Raw genomic sequence first — 19,728 nt, forward strand, 5'->3', positions numbered from 1 at the left:
AGTGTTCTTCAACACCTTAATTCAAATGCATCGATTCTTCTAGTATTCCTTATTCATTGTCCAACTTGAAAATACCATGGTGTAGTCAGATGTACCTTAAGGTGTTCAAGAGCAAAGATGTCTCTCAGTACATTTTGTAGAAGACTTGCCAAGTACAATATGTCATTTGATTTCTTTTCTTTTTGATTTTTTATTGTAGATTGAGTGAAGGTTTACAGAGCAGGTCATCAGTTTTACATTCAACAAGTCGTATACTTTACTTCATTACATAGTTGTAATTCCTTCCATGTACCAACACTTAGCAATATTTACCTCTATTCACTGTAACTATTGCATTTCTCCATTTCTCACTACGTTCACCTTTCTTCTGCTAACCTCCCTCTTGTTTTATATTGTCTGCCCTGTCACCTATGTTAACATGTGTCTACCCTCTAGTCCATGAATAATTTTTCCTCCTTTGCACCCCCTGTAACCATCATAGATTGTTTCTTTTATCAAGATAACTTTTTAAAAAAACTTTTTACAACATTGGTCTTATACAGTACTTGTCCTTTTGTGATTGACTGGTGTAGTGCTGTAGGGTCAGCACTGGACTTCTAACCACAAGGTTGCTGGTTCAAACCCACCAGCTGATCCTTGGAAACTATACAGAGTCTCTATGAGTCAGAACTGACTCGATGGCCCTTTCACCACCACCAATTTGACTCAGCATAATGTCTTTCAGGTTCAACCATGTTGTGAGGTGTTACACAGATTCATTCTAATGTTCGTCAGTGTTTTGTAGTATTCCATTGTGTGTAGGTACCCAGTTTGTTTAGCCATTCTTCTGTTGATGGGCATTTAGGCGGTCTTCACCTTTTTAGTATGTCTCTTGTAGATGGTATACTGAAGGATCCTATTTTCTTATCCATTCTGCTCTTTATGTCTCTTGACTGGTACATTTAATCTATTTACATTCAGTATGATTATCAAGAGGTATGAACTGATTATTGTCATTTTTCTGTGTGTGTGTGTGTTGCTGCTGGAGTCTTTATTCTACATAATTTTCTATGCTGTGTTCATTTTGCTTGTGGGTTTTCTTTTCATTTTCATTTCTGTTGTGTTAATGTTTATGAAGTCTTTCAGATTTTCTTCTATATTTAATTTGATGTGCAACTTTACTATTTTTCTTTGAGGTTGCCCTGCCATTTATTAATTTTTTCCCAGCATAAAACACTCTGTTTTATCTTGGAATCTACCTGACTTCCTTGCCATTTGGAAAAATCTACACTTTCCCTGTTTCTACTTTGTAGCTGACTTCATTATACATTGCTATCTCTGATTCCCTATTTTCAGTCTTGTAGGTGTGTCTTACTTTATATACTTCTCTATCTGAATTGAGTTCTGGGTGGTGTGTCATGTATGGTAATCTCAGGTTGTTGTCTGCTGTTGTTGGTTCTCAGTCCAAAAGAACACTCTTTAGCATTTTTTGTAATGTTGGTCTGGTCATTGCAAATTCTTTTCATTTCTCTTTACCAGGAAATGTCCTCATTTTGCCTTCATTTTTGAGAGACAGCTTTGCTGGATATATGATTCTTGGTTTGCAGTTTTTTTCTCTCAGAGTTTAATATATGTAATCCCATTGCCTTCTTGCCTGCAGAATTCTGAGAAATCAGAGCTTAGTCTTTTTTTTCTATGTACACACATAAAACAAAACATATAGATTCATTTAAATGTCCAAAGGGCACATTTTGCATTGCAGCCTCCTGCCTGCAGTAACACAGCCTTTCTCAGTCCATGGGCCTAGAGTCCTTATCTGCTTTATCTCTCTGCCACTGTCTATCCTGGAGTCCTGGTGTGGCGCAGGGGGCTAATGCGTCAGACTGCAAAGTTGTTTGAACTTCAAGGTCCGCAGTTCAAGCTCACCAGCTGCTCCTTGGAAACCCTATACAGGATTGCTATGGGTCAGAATCGGCTTGACGGCACATAACAACGGTAACAACTGTCTCTCCTATCACCGCTTTTCTGGGTAGGCGCTCATGCTCCACTCATACTCTTTACTTTTGATTATTCTAGGGTCCTCTGTTCCTGAAATGAAAGATTAACTACTTCCCTCTTTTAGTTCCACATCTTCTACAATAACATTTGTAACAATTGCAATTAATCTTGATAACAACTGCTCACAGTTGAATCATAAGATCCTATTGCCTTCATCCCCCATTCCTTTTCACCAGATCCATCTGGGGATTCTACCTTACCCTCCTCATTCTGAAACTAAGCACACTCATAAAAGCTTGTAAGTCAGTCTCTTTGTGCCTTTATAACCCCCCATTTTTGATAGCCAGTGTCTGAGTTGCCCATCTGTATCAATGCAGTGCACTGAGGAAACAAGCTTGATCCTTGGAACTAAGAATACTTCCATTTCTGTTGGGAATTTTGAGCAACTGTTTTCATAAGTATAGATCCAGCCCATCAAATTGTAGCAATTTACGCTTACTCAAAGCTTAGTCTTACTGGTTCTCCTTTGTAGGTAACTTCCTGTTTGCCAAGCTCTCAGGATTTTTTCCCTTGTTTTTGGTTTTGGAAAGTTTGATTATTTGGAAAGTGGTTTTTCTTTTGGGATCTATCCATTTTGGGGTTTGTAGAGTTTCTTGTATGCTTATCTTCTTGTCTTTCATGATTGTTAAGGAATTTTCTTCCAACAACTCTTCAACAGTTTTCTCTCTGCTTGTCTCTTCCTGTTCTGGAATTCTGATCACCTGTACATTGTTCCTCTTCATAGTGTTCCATATAACTATTAGGCTTTCTTCAGACTTTTTCCTGATTGTTCTTCTGGTATACTAGTATTGAGAGATTTCTCTTCAAGCTCTCTAATTCATGCTTCCATTGCTTCACATTTATTCCTTTGCCCTTTTCATGTATTATCCATTTCTGAGATCTTAGTATTAATCTTCTGCAGTTCTAATTGCAGATTTGGTATTTTTTTGAAATTTGCATTTATTTTTGTCTGTTTGTTCTTGAAGTGTTTTCCTGAATTCTTCTAAAGATTTTATTGTGTTCTCCTTGCTTTCCTCAATCCTTCTATAGATCGCTTGAAGGTACCTCATTAATGTTCTTTTGTATTATTTTTCAGCTATTTCCATTACCCTTTCTTCTTCAGAAACTTTTTCTGGCTCTGCATCTTGGTCATTTGTTTGAGCCACCCTCTTGTTTCTTCATGTGCACAAAAATTGTCTGTTTTCTCTTGGGTATCATGAAATTCCTATTGGCCTTGGTGTTGTCTACGTTCGGGGTACTAAATGTGGAAGAAGTTCGTGGGGGCCCTTGATGGAGCTGGTTTCAGTGTCAGGATCACAGGGAAGCTGGAGGCAGGATGACTGGTTAACTGCTGGACTGGGGGCTCTGCAGGTTTTGGAGGTCTGGAATTGAACCCACCTGAAATACAAGTACCAAAATGGCACACCAAATTGGCACTGCCGGCCCCTGATTCATGTTGGCTCCTGGAGAGCAGGTCTGTGCAGGGGATGGATAAGAGTGGGAGCTGGTCATAACTATATTTACCAGGGGCGAGTAAGGAAAAAGAATTGCACTTTTCCTGGTGCCCACTCAAATTTGCTGTGCCAGACCTACTTCCACTATCAAATTTTCTCACAAAATGGTATAACAAACAGCGTCTGGCCAACTGTTGACCAGCCATTTTCCTATTACCATCCCTGCTTGGCCTCTCCCAGGAAACACTCCATCCATCTTTCTAATTTTTCTTCTGGATTAGATTTTTTTCTGTTAGTTCAGGGTGCTAGACTTTTCATCTGTGCCCATTTTATTTGGTCTTTCATATCTTTGTTGTAGAGGGTCTGTGTAGTACGTCTGCCTAGTCCGCCATCTTGCCGGAAGTCTCTGATTTCTTGATTGCTACTTCCATTAGAGTATTCCTTATGTGGTGCTATCGGATAAGCACTAGACTGCTAGCTGCAAGGTTGGTGGTTCAAACCCACCAGCAGCTCTTTGGAAACCCTATACAGTGTTGCTATGAGTTAGAACCAACTTGATGGTACTTAACAACAACAGCAACGGCTTCCATGAGTGTTGATTGTGGATACCAGCAAAATGAAGTGTTTGACAACTTCAATCTGTTCTCCCTTTATCATGATGTTATATATTGGTTCAATTATTAGGATTTTCATTTTTATTTTATGTCCTTCTATCTTTCCCTCTTTTTCCCTCTCTCTGAAGAAAAAAAGGTAATAGAAAGAAAGATAGGGTTTCTTTCTTTCTTTTCTCTCTCTCTCTCTCTACTTCTGCATTCCATCCAGTGGACTTTATTTTATAATTTACTGTACAGGAAAGGTTTAGAATCACAAAATGGTCACTCATCTTCCAAATTATCTTTAGTGAGGTTATGCCAACTAGATAAGAATGCACACATTAAAGGACGAAAGTGCTTGCTTCAGGAAGAAGTCCTGGAAGGATCCCAATTGCATTTCATTTATCTTTTCAGAAAGATAAAACTGAATTGTACAAACGAAAACAAATATTCAATAAAACTCAAAGAGATACAACGCAAATGGGTAGATCTCAGATTCAAGAAGTTATTTATCTTGAAACTATGCTGGAGAGTCTGGGAAGATTGAGAGCCCAAATGACTGGATTGGTCCCAAAGTCTGAGTCCTTGAAACCTTGTGGTTGTTGAAGGCAATGCACCTTTTTTATGTGTGTGGTAGGGTGGGGAGCTATGGGGAGGGAAGGAATAAGGGATTCCTGTTGTGGCACTGTAGGATAAGCACTGGATTGCTAACTGCAAGATTAATATCTCAAACCTGCCAGCTGCTTCTTGGAAATCCTATACAGGCTTCTCTTTGAGTTAGAACTGACTCAAAAGAGCTTAACAACAAAGGAATAAGTAGTTAGGGTTAGGAATATGGGTAGGTTTGGGCTAGGCCTAGTACTTCATTTAGTGTTAGAGTTATGGTTAGGACAAGGGTTAGTGTTAGAGATAGGGGTTGTGATAGTAACAGGAGTAAAAGTTGCAGTTGGCCAACTGATTGGAAGTGATCCATATGTGTGGCCATTGCAAAGAGAGGTGACCTAATGGAATGTGGAAAACATTGGGCACTATCATTATTAACACATAAGTAAAATATTGCTAAAGATCATTTTAAAAAGCCTGCAACATTGACATTGATAGGGAACTATCAGAGGTTCAAGCCAGATTCAGATGAGGATGAGGAATGAGGGTATCATTGTTGACGTCAGATGGATCTTAGTTGAAAGCAGAGAATACCAGAAAGATGTTTACCTGTGCTTTATTGACTACACAAAGTCTTTCAACGGCGTGGATCATGACAAGCTATGGACAACATTGCAGAGAATGAGTATTCCGAAACACTTAATTGTGTTCATGAGGAACCTGTACACAGAACAAAAAGCAATCATAGGAACTCTGAATGGTTGAAAATTAGGAAAGGTGTGTGCCATAGTTGTATTCTTTTACCATATTTATTTAATCTGTATGTTGAGCAAATAATCTGAGAAGCTGGAATATATGAAGAAGAACATGGCATCAGGCTTGGAAGAAGATTCATTAACAACCTGTGATATGCAAATTACACAATCTTGCTTGTTGGAAGTGAAGAGGACTTAAAATAGTGAAGATCAAAGGCTACAGCATTCAGTATGGGTTGCCCCTCAATGTAAAGAAAACAAAAAAACCTCACCACTGGACCAGTAAGTAGTATAAATGGAGAAAAGTTTGCAGTTGTCAAAGACTTCTTTTGCTCAGATCAACCATCAGCACTCATGGAAGCAGCAGTCAAGAAATCAAATGACGTATTGTATTAAGCAAATCTGCTGCACACAATCTCTTTAAAGTGTTCAAGAGCAAAGATGTCAGTTTAAAGACTAAGATGTCCCTTCAACCTAGCCATGGTGTTTTCATTAGTCTCATATGCATGTGAAAGACAATACATAAGGAAGACTGTAGAAGAATTGATGCATTTGATTATGGTTTTGGATGAGAATATTAAGAGTACCATACACTTCCAAAAGAATGAACAAGTTTGTGTTAGAAGAAGTACAGCCAGAATACTCCTTAAAAGCCAGGATGGCCCAACTTCTTTCATAATTCAGGCATATTATCAGGAGGGAACAATCTCTGTAAAAGAATATCATACTTGGTAAAGTGGAGGACCAATGAAACAGGGGAAGACCCCCAACAGGATGGATTGGCACAGTGGCAACAGCAATGAGCTTAAGCGTAGCAACAATTGTGAGGTTCACACAGGACCATGTAGTATTTCATTCTGTTGTGCATAAGTTTGCTGTGAGTCAGTACCAATTGGATGGCACCTAACAACAACAATGTCTGTATCTGTTTCACTTGGTCTTCTTTGTTGCAGAGGGTCTGCTCAGAGTCTCTGCTCAGTGTCTCTACCTACTCTGCTATCTTGCCTCAAAGTCAACAATGTACCTTGGAAATTTCACTTCTGACACCAAATATGTCAAAGAAGAAAATCTCATACTCTAGCTAAGGCTTTCTCTGCACATTTCATTATAATATTTTACTTTGTCTTCTCGACCTGTCCTTTGAAATTTTCTGTTCATCTCTTTTACTAATTCATTTCGTCTGGTTGCTTTAGCTTCTCTGTGTTCAACAGCAATTTTCAGAATTTCTTTTAACATCCGCCTTGGTCTTTTCTTTCCTGTTTTTTTAATGACTTGTTGGTTTTTTCATGTATGATGTTGTTGATGTCATCCCACAACTTCTCTGGTCTTTGGTCATTAGTGTCTAATGCATCAAATCTGTTTTTGAGATGGTTCTAAATTCAAGTGAGATGTACTCAAGGTTATTTTTTGACTCTTATGGGCTTGTTTTAATTTTTTTCAGTATCAGCCTGAACTTGCATATAAGTAATCGATGGTCTGTTTTACTGTGGGCCCATGGCCTTGTTTTGGCTGATATCACTGAGCTTCTCCATTGTTTCTTCCCACAGATATAGCTAGTTTGACTCCTTTGTGTTCCATCTGGCAAGGTCCATGTGTATAGCTGCCATTTATTTTGTTGTGAAAAGGGATTTGCAATGAATAAATCATTGATCTTGTAAAATTCTATCACCCAGGCAGTATTTTCTAACTACTGATTCTTCCTCTTAGTTTCCAACTTTTTCAACCCATTCACCAATAATTATCAATGCATCTTGAGTGCATGTTTGATCAATTTTAAACTGAAGAAGTTGGTAGAATTCTTTAATTTCATCATTATTGGCTTTAGTGGTTGGTGCCATCCTAGTGGGAGTGAAATGGTATCTCATTGTGGTTTTCATTTGCATCTCTATGGTGGCTAATGATGGTAAGTATCTTTTCATGTATCTGGTGGCTATTTTTTTTACCACTTGTGTGTCACTTTGTTGTACTGTGGTGGCTGTGTGTTGCTGTGATTCTGGAAGCTATTCTGCAGGTATTTTGAATACCAACAGGGTCACCCATGGTGGACAGGTTTCAGATGAGCTTCCAGACAAATACAGACTAGGAAGAAGGAGAGATGGACTACGTACGAATATTTAGTCACTGAAAACCGTATGAATGGCAGTAGAACACTATCAGATATAATGCCGAAAGATGAGTCTCTCAGGTTGGAAGGTACTCAGAATGCGACTGGGGAAGAGCTGACGCCTCAAAGTGGAGTTGACTGTGATGATGTGAATGGAGTAAAGCCCTCGGGACATTCATTTGCTGATGGGACACATCTTAAAATGAAGAGAAACAACTGTCAAAATCCATTAATAATCGGAACATGGAATGTACAGAGTAGGAATCTAGAAAAATTTAAAAGTGTCAAAAATAAAATGGAACACATAAAAACATCAATATCCTGGTCATTACTGAGCTGAAATGGACTGGTATTGGCCATTTTGAACCTGACAATTATCTGGTTTACTATGCCAAGAATGACAAATTGAAGAGGAATAATGTTGGATTCATAATCAAAAAGAACATATCAAGAACAGTTTTGAAGTAAAACGCTGTCTGTGATAGGATAATATCCATACACACACAAGGAAGACCAATTAATACCACTATTATTCTAATTTACACACCAACCACTAAAGCCAGTGATGATGAAATTGAAGAATTCTACCAACTTCTTCAGTCTGGACTCAATCAAACATGCAATCAAAATGTATTGATAATTACTAGTGATTAGAATTCAAACATTGGAAACAAAGTGGAAGGATCAATAGTTGGAAAATATGGCGTTGGTGTTCATAGAAACAATGCTAGAGATCACATGATAGAATTTTGCAAGACCAATGATTTGTTCATTGCAAATACCTTTTTTAAACAACATAAAAGACAACTATACACATGGACCTCACCAGATGGAATACACAGAAACCAAATTGACTACATCTGTGGAAAGAGATGGTGGAAAAACTGCATATTATCAGCTAAAACAAAGCCAGGAGTAGACTGTGGGACAGATCATCAATTGCTCATATGCAAATTCACGCCTAAGCTGAAGAAACTGAAAACAAGTCCATGAGAGCCAAAATATAACCTTGAATATATCCCACCTGAATTTAGAAAACATCTAAAGAACAGATTTGATGCATTAGACACTAAAAACCGAAGACCAGAAGAGTTGTGGGATGACATTAAGAACATCATACAGGAAGAAAGCAAAAGGTCATTAGGAAGATAAGAAAGAAGGAAAAGACCAAAATGGATGTCAGAAGAAACTCTGAAACTTGTTCTCCAATGTAGATGTTTAAGCAAATGGAAGAAGTGAGGAGGTACAAGAGCTGAACAGAAAATTTCAAAGGACAGCTCAAGTGAGCAAAATCAAATATTATAACAAAATGTGCAAAGACCTGGAATTAGAAAACCAAAAGGGATAAAAATGCTCAGTATTTCTCAAGCTGGGGGAACTGAAGAAAAAAATTCAAGCTTCGACTTGCCATATTAAAGGATTCTCTGGGCAAATTATTTAATGATACAGAAAGCATCAAAAGAAGATGGAAGGAATACACAAGGTCATTGTAGCAAAAAGAAGTGGTCGATGTTCAACCATTTTAAGAGGTAGCATATGATAAATAGCCAATGATCCTGAAGGAAGAAGTTTAAGGTACATTGAAGGTATTGGCAAAGAACAAGGCACCAGGAATTGATAGAATACAAACTGAAATCTTTCAACAAACTGATGCAATATTGGAGACACTCACCCATCTATGTTAAGAAATTTTGAAGATAACTACCTGGCCAACTGACTGGAAGAGAACGGTATTTGTGGCCATTCCAAAGAGAGGTGACCCAATAGAGTGCAGAAAACATCAGACAATATCATTGATATTCCATGCAAGTAAAGTTTTACTAAAGGTAATACAAAACAGCTGCAAACATACATTGACAGAAACCTTACAGATGTTCAAGCTGGTTTCTGAAGAGGACGTGGAACAAGGGATATCATTGCTGACATCAGATAGATGTTGGCTGAAAGCAGAGAATACCAGAAAGATGTTTACTTGCACGTTATTAACTACACAAAGGCTTTCCACTGTGTGGATCATGACAAACTATGGACAAAATTTTGAAATATGAGTATTCTGGAACACTTAATTGTGTTCATGAGGAACTTGTATATAGACCAAGAGGCAGTTGTTTGAACAGAACAAGGAAACACTGAATGGTTTAAAGTTAGGATCAGTGTAAGACAGGGTTGTATTTGTTTACCATACTTGTTCAATCTGTGTACTGAGGAAGAAATAATCCAAGAAGCTGGGTTATATGAAGAAAAGTGTGGCATCAGGATCGGAGGAAGATTCCTTAACAACCTGCGGTATGCAGATGATACAGTCTTGCTTGCTGAAAACGAAGAGGACTTAAAATACTTACTGATGAAGATCAACTATCACAGCCTTCCATATGGATTGCACCTCAGTGTAAAGAAAATAAAAATCCTCACCTCTGGACTGAAAAACAACATCCATATTAATGGAGAAAAGATTGAAATTGTCTAAGACTTTATTTTGCTCAGATCCCTTTCTTTCAAATATACCCTCAGGGCCAGCCTTCATTGGTTTGTGATTATTTCTTTCCATGGTGTTTATATTTTTCAATATTTAAAAGTCAGATTTTACTTTAAAATTCAGGTTTTATTGAATATTGGGAAATGTGGCAAAACTGGGTTTGCATTTCCACTTGGCAGTAATCAGCTAGAGCTCAATTGTGTCTCTCTTCTTTAAACTATGCATGTGTTCAGCCATGCTTCACACCTGATACTTGTAGGCATTTACATTTGCGAGTCCTAATCTTAAAATAGCTGCTGTTCTCTTTTCTGCTTGTTAGCAGATTAGAATATTATTTAACTTGTGAAGTTGATAAATTTGAGTAAACAACTTGTATGAATTATTTTTTGAGCATAACAGAGGACAATTGAATATTAAGTGAGCATTTTGTTTAAAAATTTTGTCTTTTTAAGGACATTTTTCTTTTTCTTTTTTCTGTCCTGAATTTAGGACTGTTTTGCTTGTGGGGCATAATCTTGAAAGGCTACATATGAATAGGAAAAAAATGCTTAAAGGTAGACAAGATGTCTTCACTAGAAATAAAAGAAATGCAAGTAAAATGAGATAATTTTCATGTATAAAATTGACAACAGTTGATCATAAGGAAGTAGGGAAACATACTCTCCTACAATGCTTGGAAAAATATTAATTAATATTATCTTAATGGAGTATATATGAAAGTTTTTAAACGATGCATACATTTAAACCAACAGTTCTACTTTTAGAAAGTAAATATCTGGTTAGATATGCAAAGACAAATGTTGAAAAATGATCATCACAGTGTTTTTGCATATGTAAAAATTTGGGTTTAAGTTAATTATCCATCAAAAAAGGAATTGGTTAGCTATGGTACATAGTATTTAATATATTAGAATACCAAATAACCATTTAAAGTGTTGGTAAAGATTCAGTGTCAGAATTTGTTTGTAAATATCATGTAACTTATAGAAAAGAGCCCCATGGTCTAAAATGGCAAATCCGATAGTATACTTTATTTTTATGTAATAATTTCATGTTTCAGCAGAATTCTGTACTTTACCTGGTCATTATCAGATGGGTGCTGACTTGCATCAATTTGTCAAGTTCAAGAAGCATTAGCTGTCAGCTAGCTGGTGACATGTTTGATATGAGAAATGTATTTTTATTACACAAGTGGAATATATTGTCTCCTTTTCTAAGCCAAGACTAATATTTTGTTTCCAAAAGAAAACTGAAACATTTTCCACATTATTCTTTCTGGACAGTTGTAGATTTTGTTCCAAAAGCAACATTCGCAAATCTCTCATTTTTCTTATCAAATGTGAAATAAGCCAAATAGTTTTATGAATTCACTGTGTTTATTTGTTTATTTGATTTTTCAGTAGCTTTACATGGTGTGAAATCTTCATTTTAGTAAAGTAAATGATAGCAAAACTAATATATTCATAGAGACCCTAAGTTAAGCTTTGTTGAATTTTAGTAGAAGCTGACATTTTCCAGAGATGCACTATATTCTAAATTAATTCCTTTCTTTTGCCCTTTTTATAGAAAATGCAAGTCCAAACTTATATCCTTGATAGAATCATTGATTAGACAAAGACTTTGTTTTTTAAGTGTTTTGTACATCTTTAGCAGGTCCATCCTTCTCAGCATGATAAAAGCCGAATTGAAATATTTTATTATTATAATCTGATGTCACTCAAACTCAATCTTAATATGAATTTAGGTGTTCATGTATAATAATGATGTGATAGCTTGGTTTAGTACCTATGTGAAACTATACAATCAAAGAATATATATGAAACTTCCAAATTAACTGTAAATTTTTCTTTAGGTTCATGTGTGCTAGTAAAGTAATATAATGTTTTCTTACGTTTAAGAACATGTTATTTAAAGCTGAATTTACTCTCTGAGTTCATTTTTCATACACTTTGCATAAGATTATGTATGTTTACCATCTCATCTACTTTTAAAAATATTTTTCCTACAGTTATGCAGAAGGCGTGGAGGGAAAGAAATCCTCCAGCTCGAATCAAAGCAGCCTATCAAGCTTTAGAATTAAACAATGAGTAAGTGTGATAAATACAAAAATAAGTTGTTTTGAAGGACACCAGACAAATATTTTTTTTCTCTTGTCTGTTCCTAAGCGGCTTGGAGCCATTAGCAGAACGCTTTCCCTTTTTTGCATACAAGAGATAAAATCTGTAGTGTTCACTATCATCTGTGTTTTGCTTCTGAATGTAATTGTATCTGTGCTTTTGCCTGGAAATTATTCTAGAAAGACTTTTTAAAATGGAGAATGTTAATCTAATTGGTGATAATACGTGATAAAGTTAACTCTATGTTAAAAAAAAAAAAAAAAGATAAAGTACTATGTCACTAGTTTTAATTTTGTTTGTCATTTAAATCATTCCTTTAAAGCATTCATTCAGAATTTTAGTTGTCTAGCGCAGCAGTACCCATTGAAAAAAATAGTCTGTATTCTCAGTATAGATTCCTAGTACCAGAAGAAACAAAATAATTCTTGTTCTCAAGGAATGTAGTTGTTTGTTTTGATCTGTCTGGTGGCTCCCTGAAATACAAGCTCAAAGGTCTTGCCTTCATTTCACTTACCTTGAATTATCCCGTACCAGGGAAAACTGCCCTCAGGAGTATTTATTAAAAGCATTTAAAGGCAAATGCATTTGACTACTGCCACTTGTAACAAGAAGTAACAGCTAGAACAAATGATAGACAAACCAAAAAACTTGGGAAGAAAGCTTGAAAAATGAGACACTTAAGAGCATGTCGGTGCTGTTACGTGCTGTTGAGTTGGTTCTGTCTCATAAACCCTATTAGGGTTTCCAAGGAACAGCTGCTGACCTTGCGGTTCAAACCAACCTTGCAGTCCAGTGCTTATCCTACAGTGCCACACCAGGGGACTCCAGGACTTTAGAGCATAGGTCTTTGAAAAGCTTTCACATATTCTTGGAAATTTCAAAAGCTAAATGCTTGCCCAGGACTGGACACATGCTTAGAAAAGACCTGAGAGGGACCCAAGTTTTCACCTCTTACTAAACCTTAGTAGCTTTCTGTGCAAGCAGAAAGTGAAAACTAAGAATTATAAACACCCTGGCTTAAGGTGTACCCCAACATATACACAGAGCCCATCTGCAAAGACTGGAAAGTTTTTTTGTTTTGATTTTGGTCCCAGACATTTAGGAAATCTAGTTAATCACTAAGCTAACAGAACATAGGCTTCAGTAACAAAGAACTTACAAAATTAGTTTAGCAAATAATCACCACACAAGCAACAGCTACAACAAGGACAAGAAGTCCTTGTGAAGGGAATCTGATTTTAGAGTTGTCCCATTCTAATATTCAAAAGGTCTAGTGTTCAACAAAAATTTACAAGGAATGCAAAGAAACAAGAAAGTATGGCTCATATGCAGGAAAAAAAGAAACTTTCTGAGTAAACTCAGAAGTTGGATTTACTAGGCAAAGATTTTAAATAAACTATTTTAAAAGAAATTATAAGAATTATTCATCAAATAGAGGACATGAATAAAAAGAAATTATAAAAAGTAACCAAGTAGAAATTCTAAAGTTGAAGAGTACAAATGCTGAGATTGAAAATTCACTGGAGAAATTTAACAGCAGGTGTTTTGAGCAGGCATAAGAAAAGAATCAGTATACCAACTGAAACTTCCCATCTGAGGAGCAGAATGAAAAAAGAATTAGCCTAAGAGACCTGTAAGGAACTCTGGTGGCACAGGTTACAGTGCTCAACTGCTAACTGAAAGGTTGGTGGTTTGAACCTACCACCATAAAGATTTACAGCTTTGGAAACCTCTGGGGCTGTTCTACTCATGAGTTGGAGTTGATTTGATGGCTTTGGTTTTTAAGAGCCCTGTAGAACACCATCAAATGTACCATCAACTATGAATTCTGTGTCCACAAAACTATTTTTCAGAAGTTAAGGAGAAATTAGGACATTTACAGAAAAGCAGTAACTGAGATTATTCATCATTAGACCTGTCCTGCAAGAAATAGTGGTGTGGTGCTGCAGGATAATGCACTGGGCTGCAAGGTCAGTTTGAACTGCCAGGTCAGAGCTTCAAACTCACCAGCCAGTCTTCGGAAACCCTTTAGAGAGTTGCTATGAGTCAGAACCTACTTGACAGCAATAACAGTAACAACACAAGAAATAGTAAAGGGAGTCCTTTGGGATGAAATGAAAGGACACTAGATAGATCGTAACTTTAATCCACACAAAGAAATAAAGAACACCAGTAAAGGAAACTACATAGGTAAATATAAATGTCAGTATTAAAGTACTTTTGGTTTGTAATTACTCTTTTTTTCTTTGTGATTTAAAAGACAACTATATAAAACAATGATTATACATTTATACCAATGGACACACGTGTATAAAACTGTAATTTGTGGTGATAACTACATAGAATGTATGGCAAAGCTATATAGGAGCAAAATTTTTTATACTCTTGAATCTAAGTTGCTATTAATTTAAACTAGATTGTCTTACATTATATTAATTATAATTTCCAAGGCAACCACTAAGAAAATAACTAAAATATATATGTAGTAAAAGAAACTTGAAGGGAATCAAAATGGTACACTAGAAAATATCTGTCTAACACAAGAAAAGGTAGTAATGAAATTGATGAACAAAAAAGATATAAGACAAGAAAAAAATAATAAAACAACAGAAGCAAGTCCTTATCCTGGTGTGGTGCTGTGGGATAGTCAGACCCACCAGCCACTCCTTGGAAACCCTATATGCAATAGTACTTAATAGCACCACCACCACCAAGTTCTTATCATTAATTACATTAAATGTAAATGAGTTAAACACTAATTAAAAGGTAGACATTTTCAAAATGAATTTTAAAAAATGATCTAAGTATATCTGTATAAAGGACTTACTTTATATCCAAAGACACATTGATACATTGAAATCCAAAGGATAGAGAAAGTCCATTAAAACCAAAAGAGAACTGGAATGGCTATACTAATATCAGACAGTATATTTTTAGAAAAAAGTTAAAACATCTTTTTTTTTTTTTCTTAAATGTTTTATTGTGAATTATGTGATAGTTTACATGGGAGAACATTAGTTTTACATTCATTCTATCGTATTTCGTCTCATTGCCATGGTTACAATCCCCTCCATGCAATCCTTCCCCCGTACCCCTCAGGTCTTCAGCACACAGTCGCTCTCCCTCTCTGGATCTAAAGTCTCCAGCTGCTCCATCGCTCTACATCATCATCTCTGGCTCCATTTCAGGCATCACTGCTTCTCTGGGTAGGGTCCCACTCTCTGCTCTTCTCCCTTGATGGTCCTAGGGATCTCCGCTCCTAGACTGAAAAGTTAATCACTCCCCTCCTTTCTATAAAACGTCTACCTTTACATTTCCAACCCTCACAATCAGTCCTGATAACAATTATTCACTATTGTATCACAAGAGACCCCTCTGCATTTCATTGCATCAGCTCCGCCTAGTCAGATTGAATACTCATTGGAGGTTCTACCTTCCTCCAGACCCTCTGGATCTAGGTTCCCTCTTGAAAGCTTGTAAGCCAATCACTTCTTGCCTTTGTAGCCCCCTGCCCCCCATTTTGGGTAGCCAATGTCCGAGTTGCCCATCCCTGTCTACTCTGTGTGTGGAGGGGGTGGGAATGATTTTTGCTGTAAGGACTTGTTCCCTCTTTTGAGCTACTGCTTCCATAGGTGTAGGTCAAGTTCATCAAATTGTATGAGAATACTTTTTTTTTTTTCCTCTTCTTTTTACTTCTGGTTGAGCTCTGATCATAAAAGATCTTTTTTTACAAGAGACAAACATAGATATAATGATTAATTCATCAGGCCAACATAACATTTAAAACATATATTCACCTAACAACAGAACCAGAAAATAGATAAAAACTGACAGAATAGAAGAGAGAAATGGACAATTCAGCAATAATAGCTGGAAACTTCAACATACCATTTTGTCAACACCCAACTAGACAAAAGGTAAACAAAGAAATAGAAGACTTGAACAACACTATAAGTAAACTAGGCACTGTGGGTTAACGTGCTAGACTGAAAGATCGGTTTGAACCTCAAGGTCAGTGGTTCAAGCTCACTAGCAGCTCCTCAGAAACTCTATACAGGGTTGCTCTGAGTTGTAACTAACTCCATGACACTGAACAGCAATAACATATAACATTTCACCCAAAGGCAGCAGAATAGAATACGTTTCAGGATAGACCATATATTAGGCCACAAAACAATATTTTTTTTAAGTTATTGTTTCAATAATTTATAAGATTAACATCTACAAAGTATCTTCTCTGACCTCAGAAGAGTGAAATTTGAAATGAATTACAAAATACAATCTGGAAATTTCACAAATAATGTGAAAACCAGACAATACACTTAAGGAAGCAGTCATAGGGAGATTAGAAAACACCTTGAGACAAATAAAAATGAAAACACAACATATTAAAAACTATGTGATGGAAAAAAACAAAAACAAAAAAACTATGAGATGTAGTAAAAAGCAGTGCTAGGAGTAAAATTTGTAGCTCTAAATGTCTACATTAAAAAAAAAAGATCTTAAATAAAAACCTAACTTTCTACCTTGAGGAACTAGGGAACGAAGAGCAAACTAAACTCAAAGTAACCAGAAGGAAGGAAATCATAGATATTGCTGTGAGTTAATGTGCTGTGCTGGTAAGTCAGTTTGAGCCACAAGGTCAAGTGGTTCAAGCTCACCAGCTGCTCCTTGTAAACCCTATACAGGGTCAGTATGGGTCGGAACTGGCTCACTGGCATTTAATCACAACAACAACAAAGAATGTGAATAAGCAAATAGAGACTAGAAGAACAGTGGAGAGAGTCAGTGAAACCAAAGACTGATGCTTTGAAAACATCAACAAAATTGACAAATGGAAAAAAAGAAGGCTCAAATTATTAAAATCATACATGAAAGTTGGAATTTTACTACCAATTTAACAGAGATGAAAAGTTATAAGTAAATACTATGAATAATTTTATGCCAACAAATTATATAATCTAGATAAGAAGGACAGATTCTTTAAAACACACAAATTACCAAAACTGACTCAAGTCCTAATAAAGAAGAGCCCAGGACCAGATGACTTCACTGATAAAGTCTAGCAATTGTTTAAAAAAGAATGAACATGCATCCTTCACAAACTCTTCTAAAAAATAAGAGAACACATCCTAACGCATTTTATGACACTGGTATTATCCTGATGTCAAATCTAGGCAAAGACATCACAAAAAAAGAAAAGTATACATCAATATTCCATACTAATGTAGACATAAGAATTTTCAAAAAATACCAGCAGCATTTTATACATACACACACACACACACACACACACACACACATATATGTATATCTACATATGTTAATTATGATATGTTGAATACTGTCAAAGGGATTTTTCTGCATCAGTTGAGATGACCATGTATCCTTTATTTTATTCATATTATTGATAAACTGATTACATGAATGATTTTTGTATGTTGACCTACCCTTGCATTTGGTCATGGTGTGTGTGTGTGTGTGTATATATATATATATATATAAACACTAACAAACTAGAAATAGAAGGAAATGTCTTCGACTTAGTACTTGGCATCTGTGAAAAACCCACAGCTAGCATCATGCTTCACACTTTAAAATTAGGAAAATAATTTCTAAGAGTATCAAAAAGAGTAAAATACTGAGGAGCAAATGTAACCATGGAAGTGCAAAACTTGTACATTGAAAACTACAAAACATGGTTGAAAGAAATCCTGGATAGTCACTGGACTGCAAACCACAAAGTCAGTGGTTCAAGCCCACTAGCTGTTCTTTGGGAGAAAGATGAAACTTTTTGCTCCTGAAAAGGTTTAAGGCTTTGGAAACCCTATACACATTTGCTGTGAGTCCAAACCAATTTATAGCAAGCACTTAACAACAACAAATAACTAAGTAAATAGAATATTATCTGATATTCACAGGTTGAGTTAACTTTATTAGATTGCTTCACTCCCCAAATTGATAACAGATTCAGTGCATTCCTTATCAAAATTCCAGCAGCCATTTTAGCAATAGACAAGCTGATCCTGAAATTCACATATGTTTTAGGGCTGGTTTTCTAGAGAAGCAAACCTAGGGAAACATGTATACGAGTAGAAAGAAGGGAATGGCTTACAATTGCAGAGTCCCAGGTCCCCAGTGGAAGAGAGAGAGAGCCTTTTCCATATGTCTATTATATTGGGAGCAGACCACACCCCAAGAAGACATCCTTTCAATTGATTTACTGCTCATAGCAACTCACCATAGAACTAAATATGCCTGTATTAGGTTTCATCACCGTGGGAATAAGTACATCCCAACTGCTAATCCTCTGGTTTAAACCTTGTCAAGTTGACACAGAATCCTAACCATTCCAATATGAAACTTCAAGGACTCCAAATAGTCAAAGCAATATTGAAAAAGAACCAAGTTGAATGACTCACAGTTCCTGATTTCAAAATATAGTAAAAAGTTACATTAATCAAAACAGTGTGATACTAGCATAGGAACAGACATCCAGATCAATGGATTAGAATTAAGAATCCAGAAATACATCCATATGTCTATGGTCAATTTTTTTTAGATAAGGATGTCAAGATAACTCAATGGGGAAATAATACTTGCTTCAACAAATGGTTCTGGGACGGCTGGATTACCACATGCAAAAGCACAAAGTTGGATTCTTACTTCACACTATATATATATTAACTCAAATAGATCAAAGACCTAAATGTAAGAGCTAAAAGTCTTAAAAGAAAACTAAGGAGTTTCAAAATCTGAATTTTTAGAAATGATACTAAAAGCACAAGCAACAAAAGAAAAAGTAGATAATTGGATTTCATGAAATTAAAAAACTATTTTATATCCAAAGACATTAACAAGAAAGTTAAAGACAACCCACAGAATGTGATAAAACATTTGCAAATCTTACATCTGATAAGGATCATTACTAAGAATATATTATGAACTCTTCCAACTCAACAGCAAAAGCACAAACCAGTCAAACATTTAAAAAAAGGGCCAAGTTCTTAAATATACACTTCTCCAAAGGAAATATATAAATGATAAATAATCAGATTTTTAAATGCCCAGCATCATTAGTCATTAAGGCAATGCAAATCAAAATCAAACAATAGTTTAACTTAACTGGTAAAAAAATATCTGCCTTGAGTATTATGTTCTTTGAAGAACTATTTATATGGGATCAAATTGATAACAGCAACTTGAAGGATTAAATAGGAATCTTAGCAGGCAGTGAGTTTGTGATAATGGAGAGGAACAATTTGAAAAGGAGGCTGACAGTGGTTGCACAACTCAAACAGTGTAATTATTGTCCCTGAATTGTACATGTTGTTGTTGTTAAGTGCCATTGAACTGGTTCTGACCCATAGTGACCCTGTACAGGGTTTCCAAGGAGCGGCTGGGGAGCTTAACCACTGACCTTGCTGTTTAAACCTACTTTGCAGTCCAGTGCATTAACCCACAGCACCACACCAGGAGTCCAAATTGTACATACAGAAACTGTTAAATTGGCATGTTTACTGTGCGTATTTTTAACAATAAAATTAAAAAAAAAAAACAGCGAGACCTCCACACAAACTCCATGCAAAAAAACTATAGTTAGATACCTA

General features: G+C 36.0%; 1 protein-coding gene across 3 annotated transcripts in view; it reads left to right on the forward strand.

The window, feature by feature from the left end:
- Positions 1 to 19,728, forward strand: part of ST7L (suppression of tumorigenicity 7 like) — a 140,037-nt gene that overhangs the window by 49,964 nt on the left and 70,345 nt on the right. For all 3 annotated transcript variants that reach the window (XM_006865909.1, XM_006865911.1, XM_006865910.1), the window contains exon 6: positions 12,010 to 12,088. In XM_006865909.1, coding sequence (XP_006865971.1) covers positions 12,010 to 12,088 — 79 coding nt within the window. The remainder of the gene's footprint in view (positions 1 to 12,009; positions 12,089 to 19,728) is intronic.

This window comes from Chrysochloris asiatica, unplaced genomic scaffold, assembly GCF_000296735.1.
Source record: "Chrysochloris asiatica unplaced genomic scaffold, ChrAsi1.0 scaffold00085, whole genome shotgun sequence".
In the NCBI taxonomy this organism is placed as follows: Eukaryota; Metazoa; Chordata; class Mammalia; order Afrosoricida; family Chrysochloridae; genus Chrysochloris; species Chrysochloris asiatica.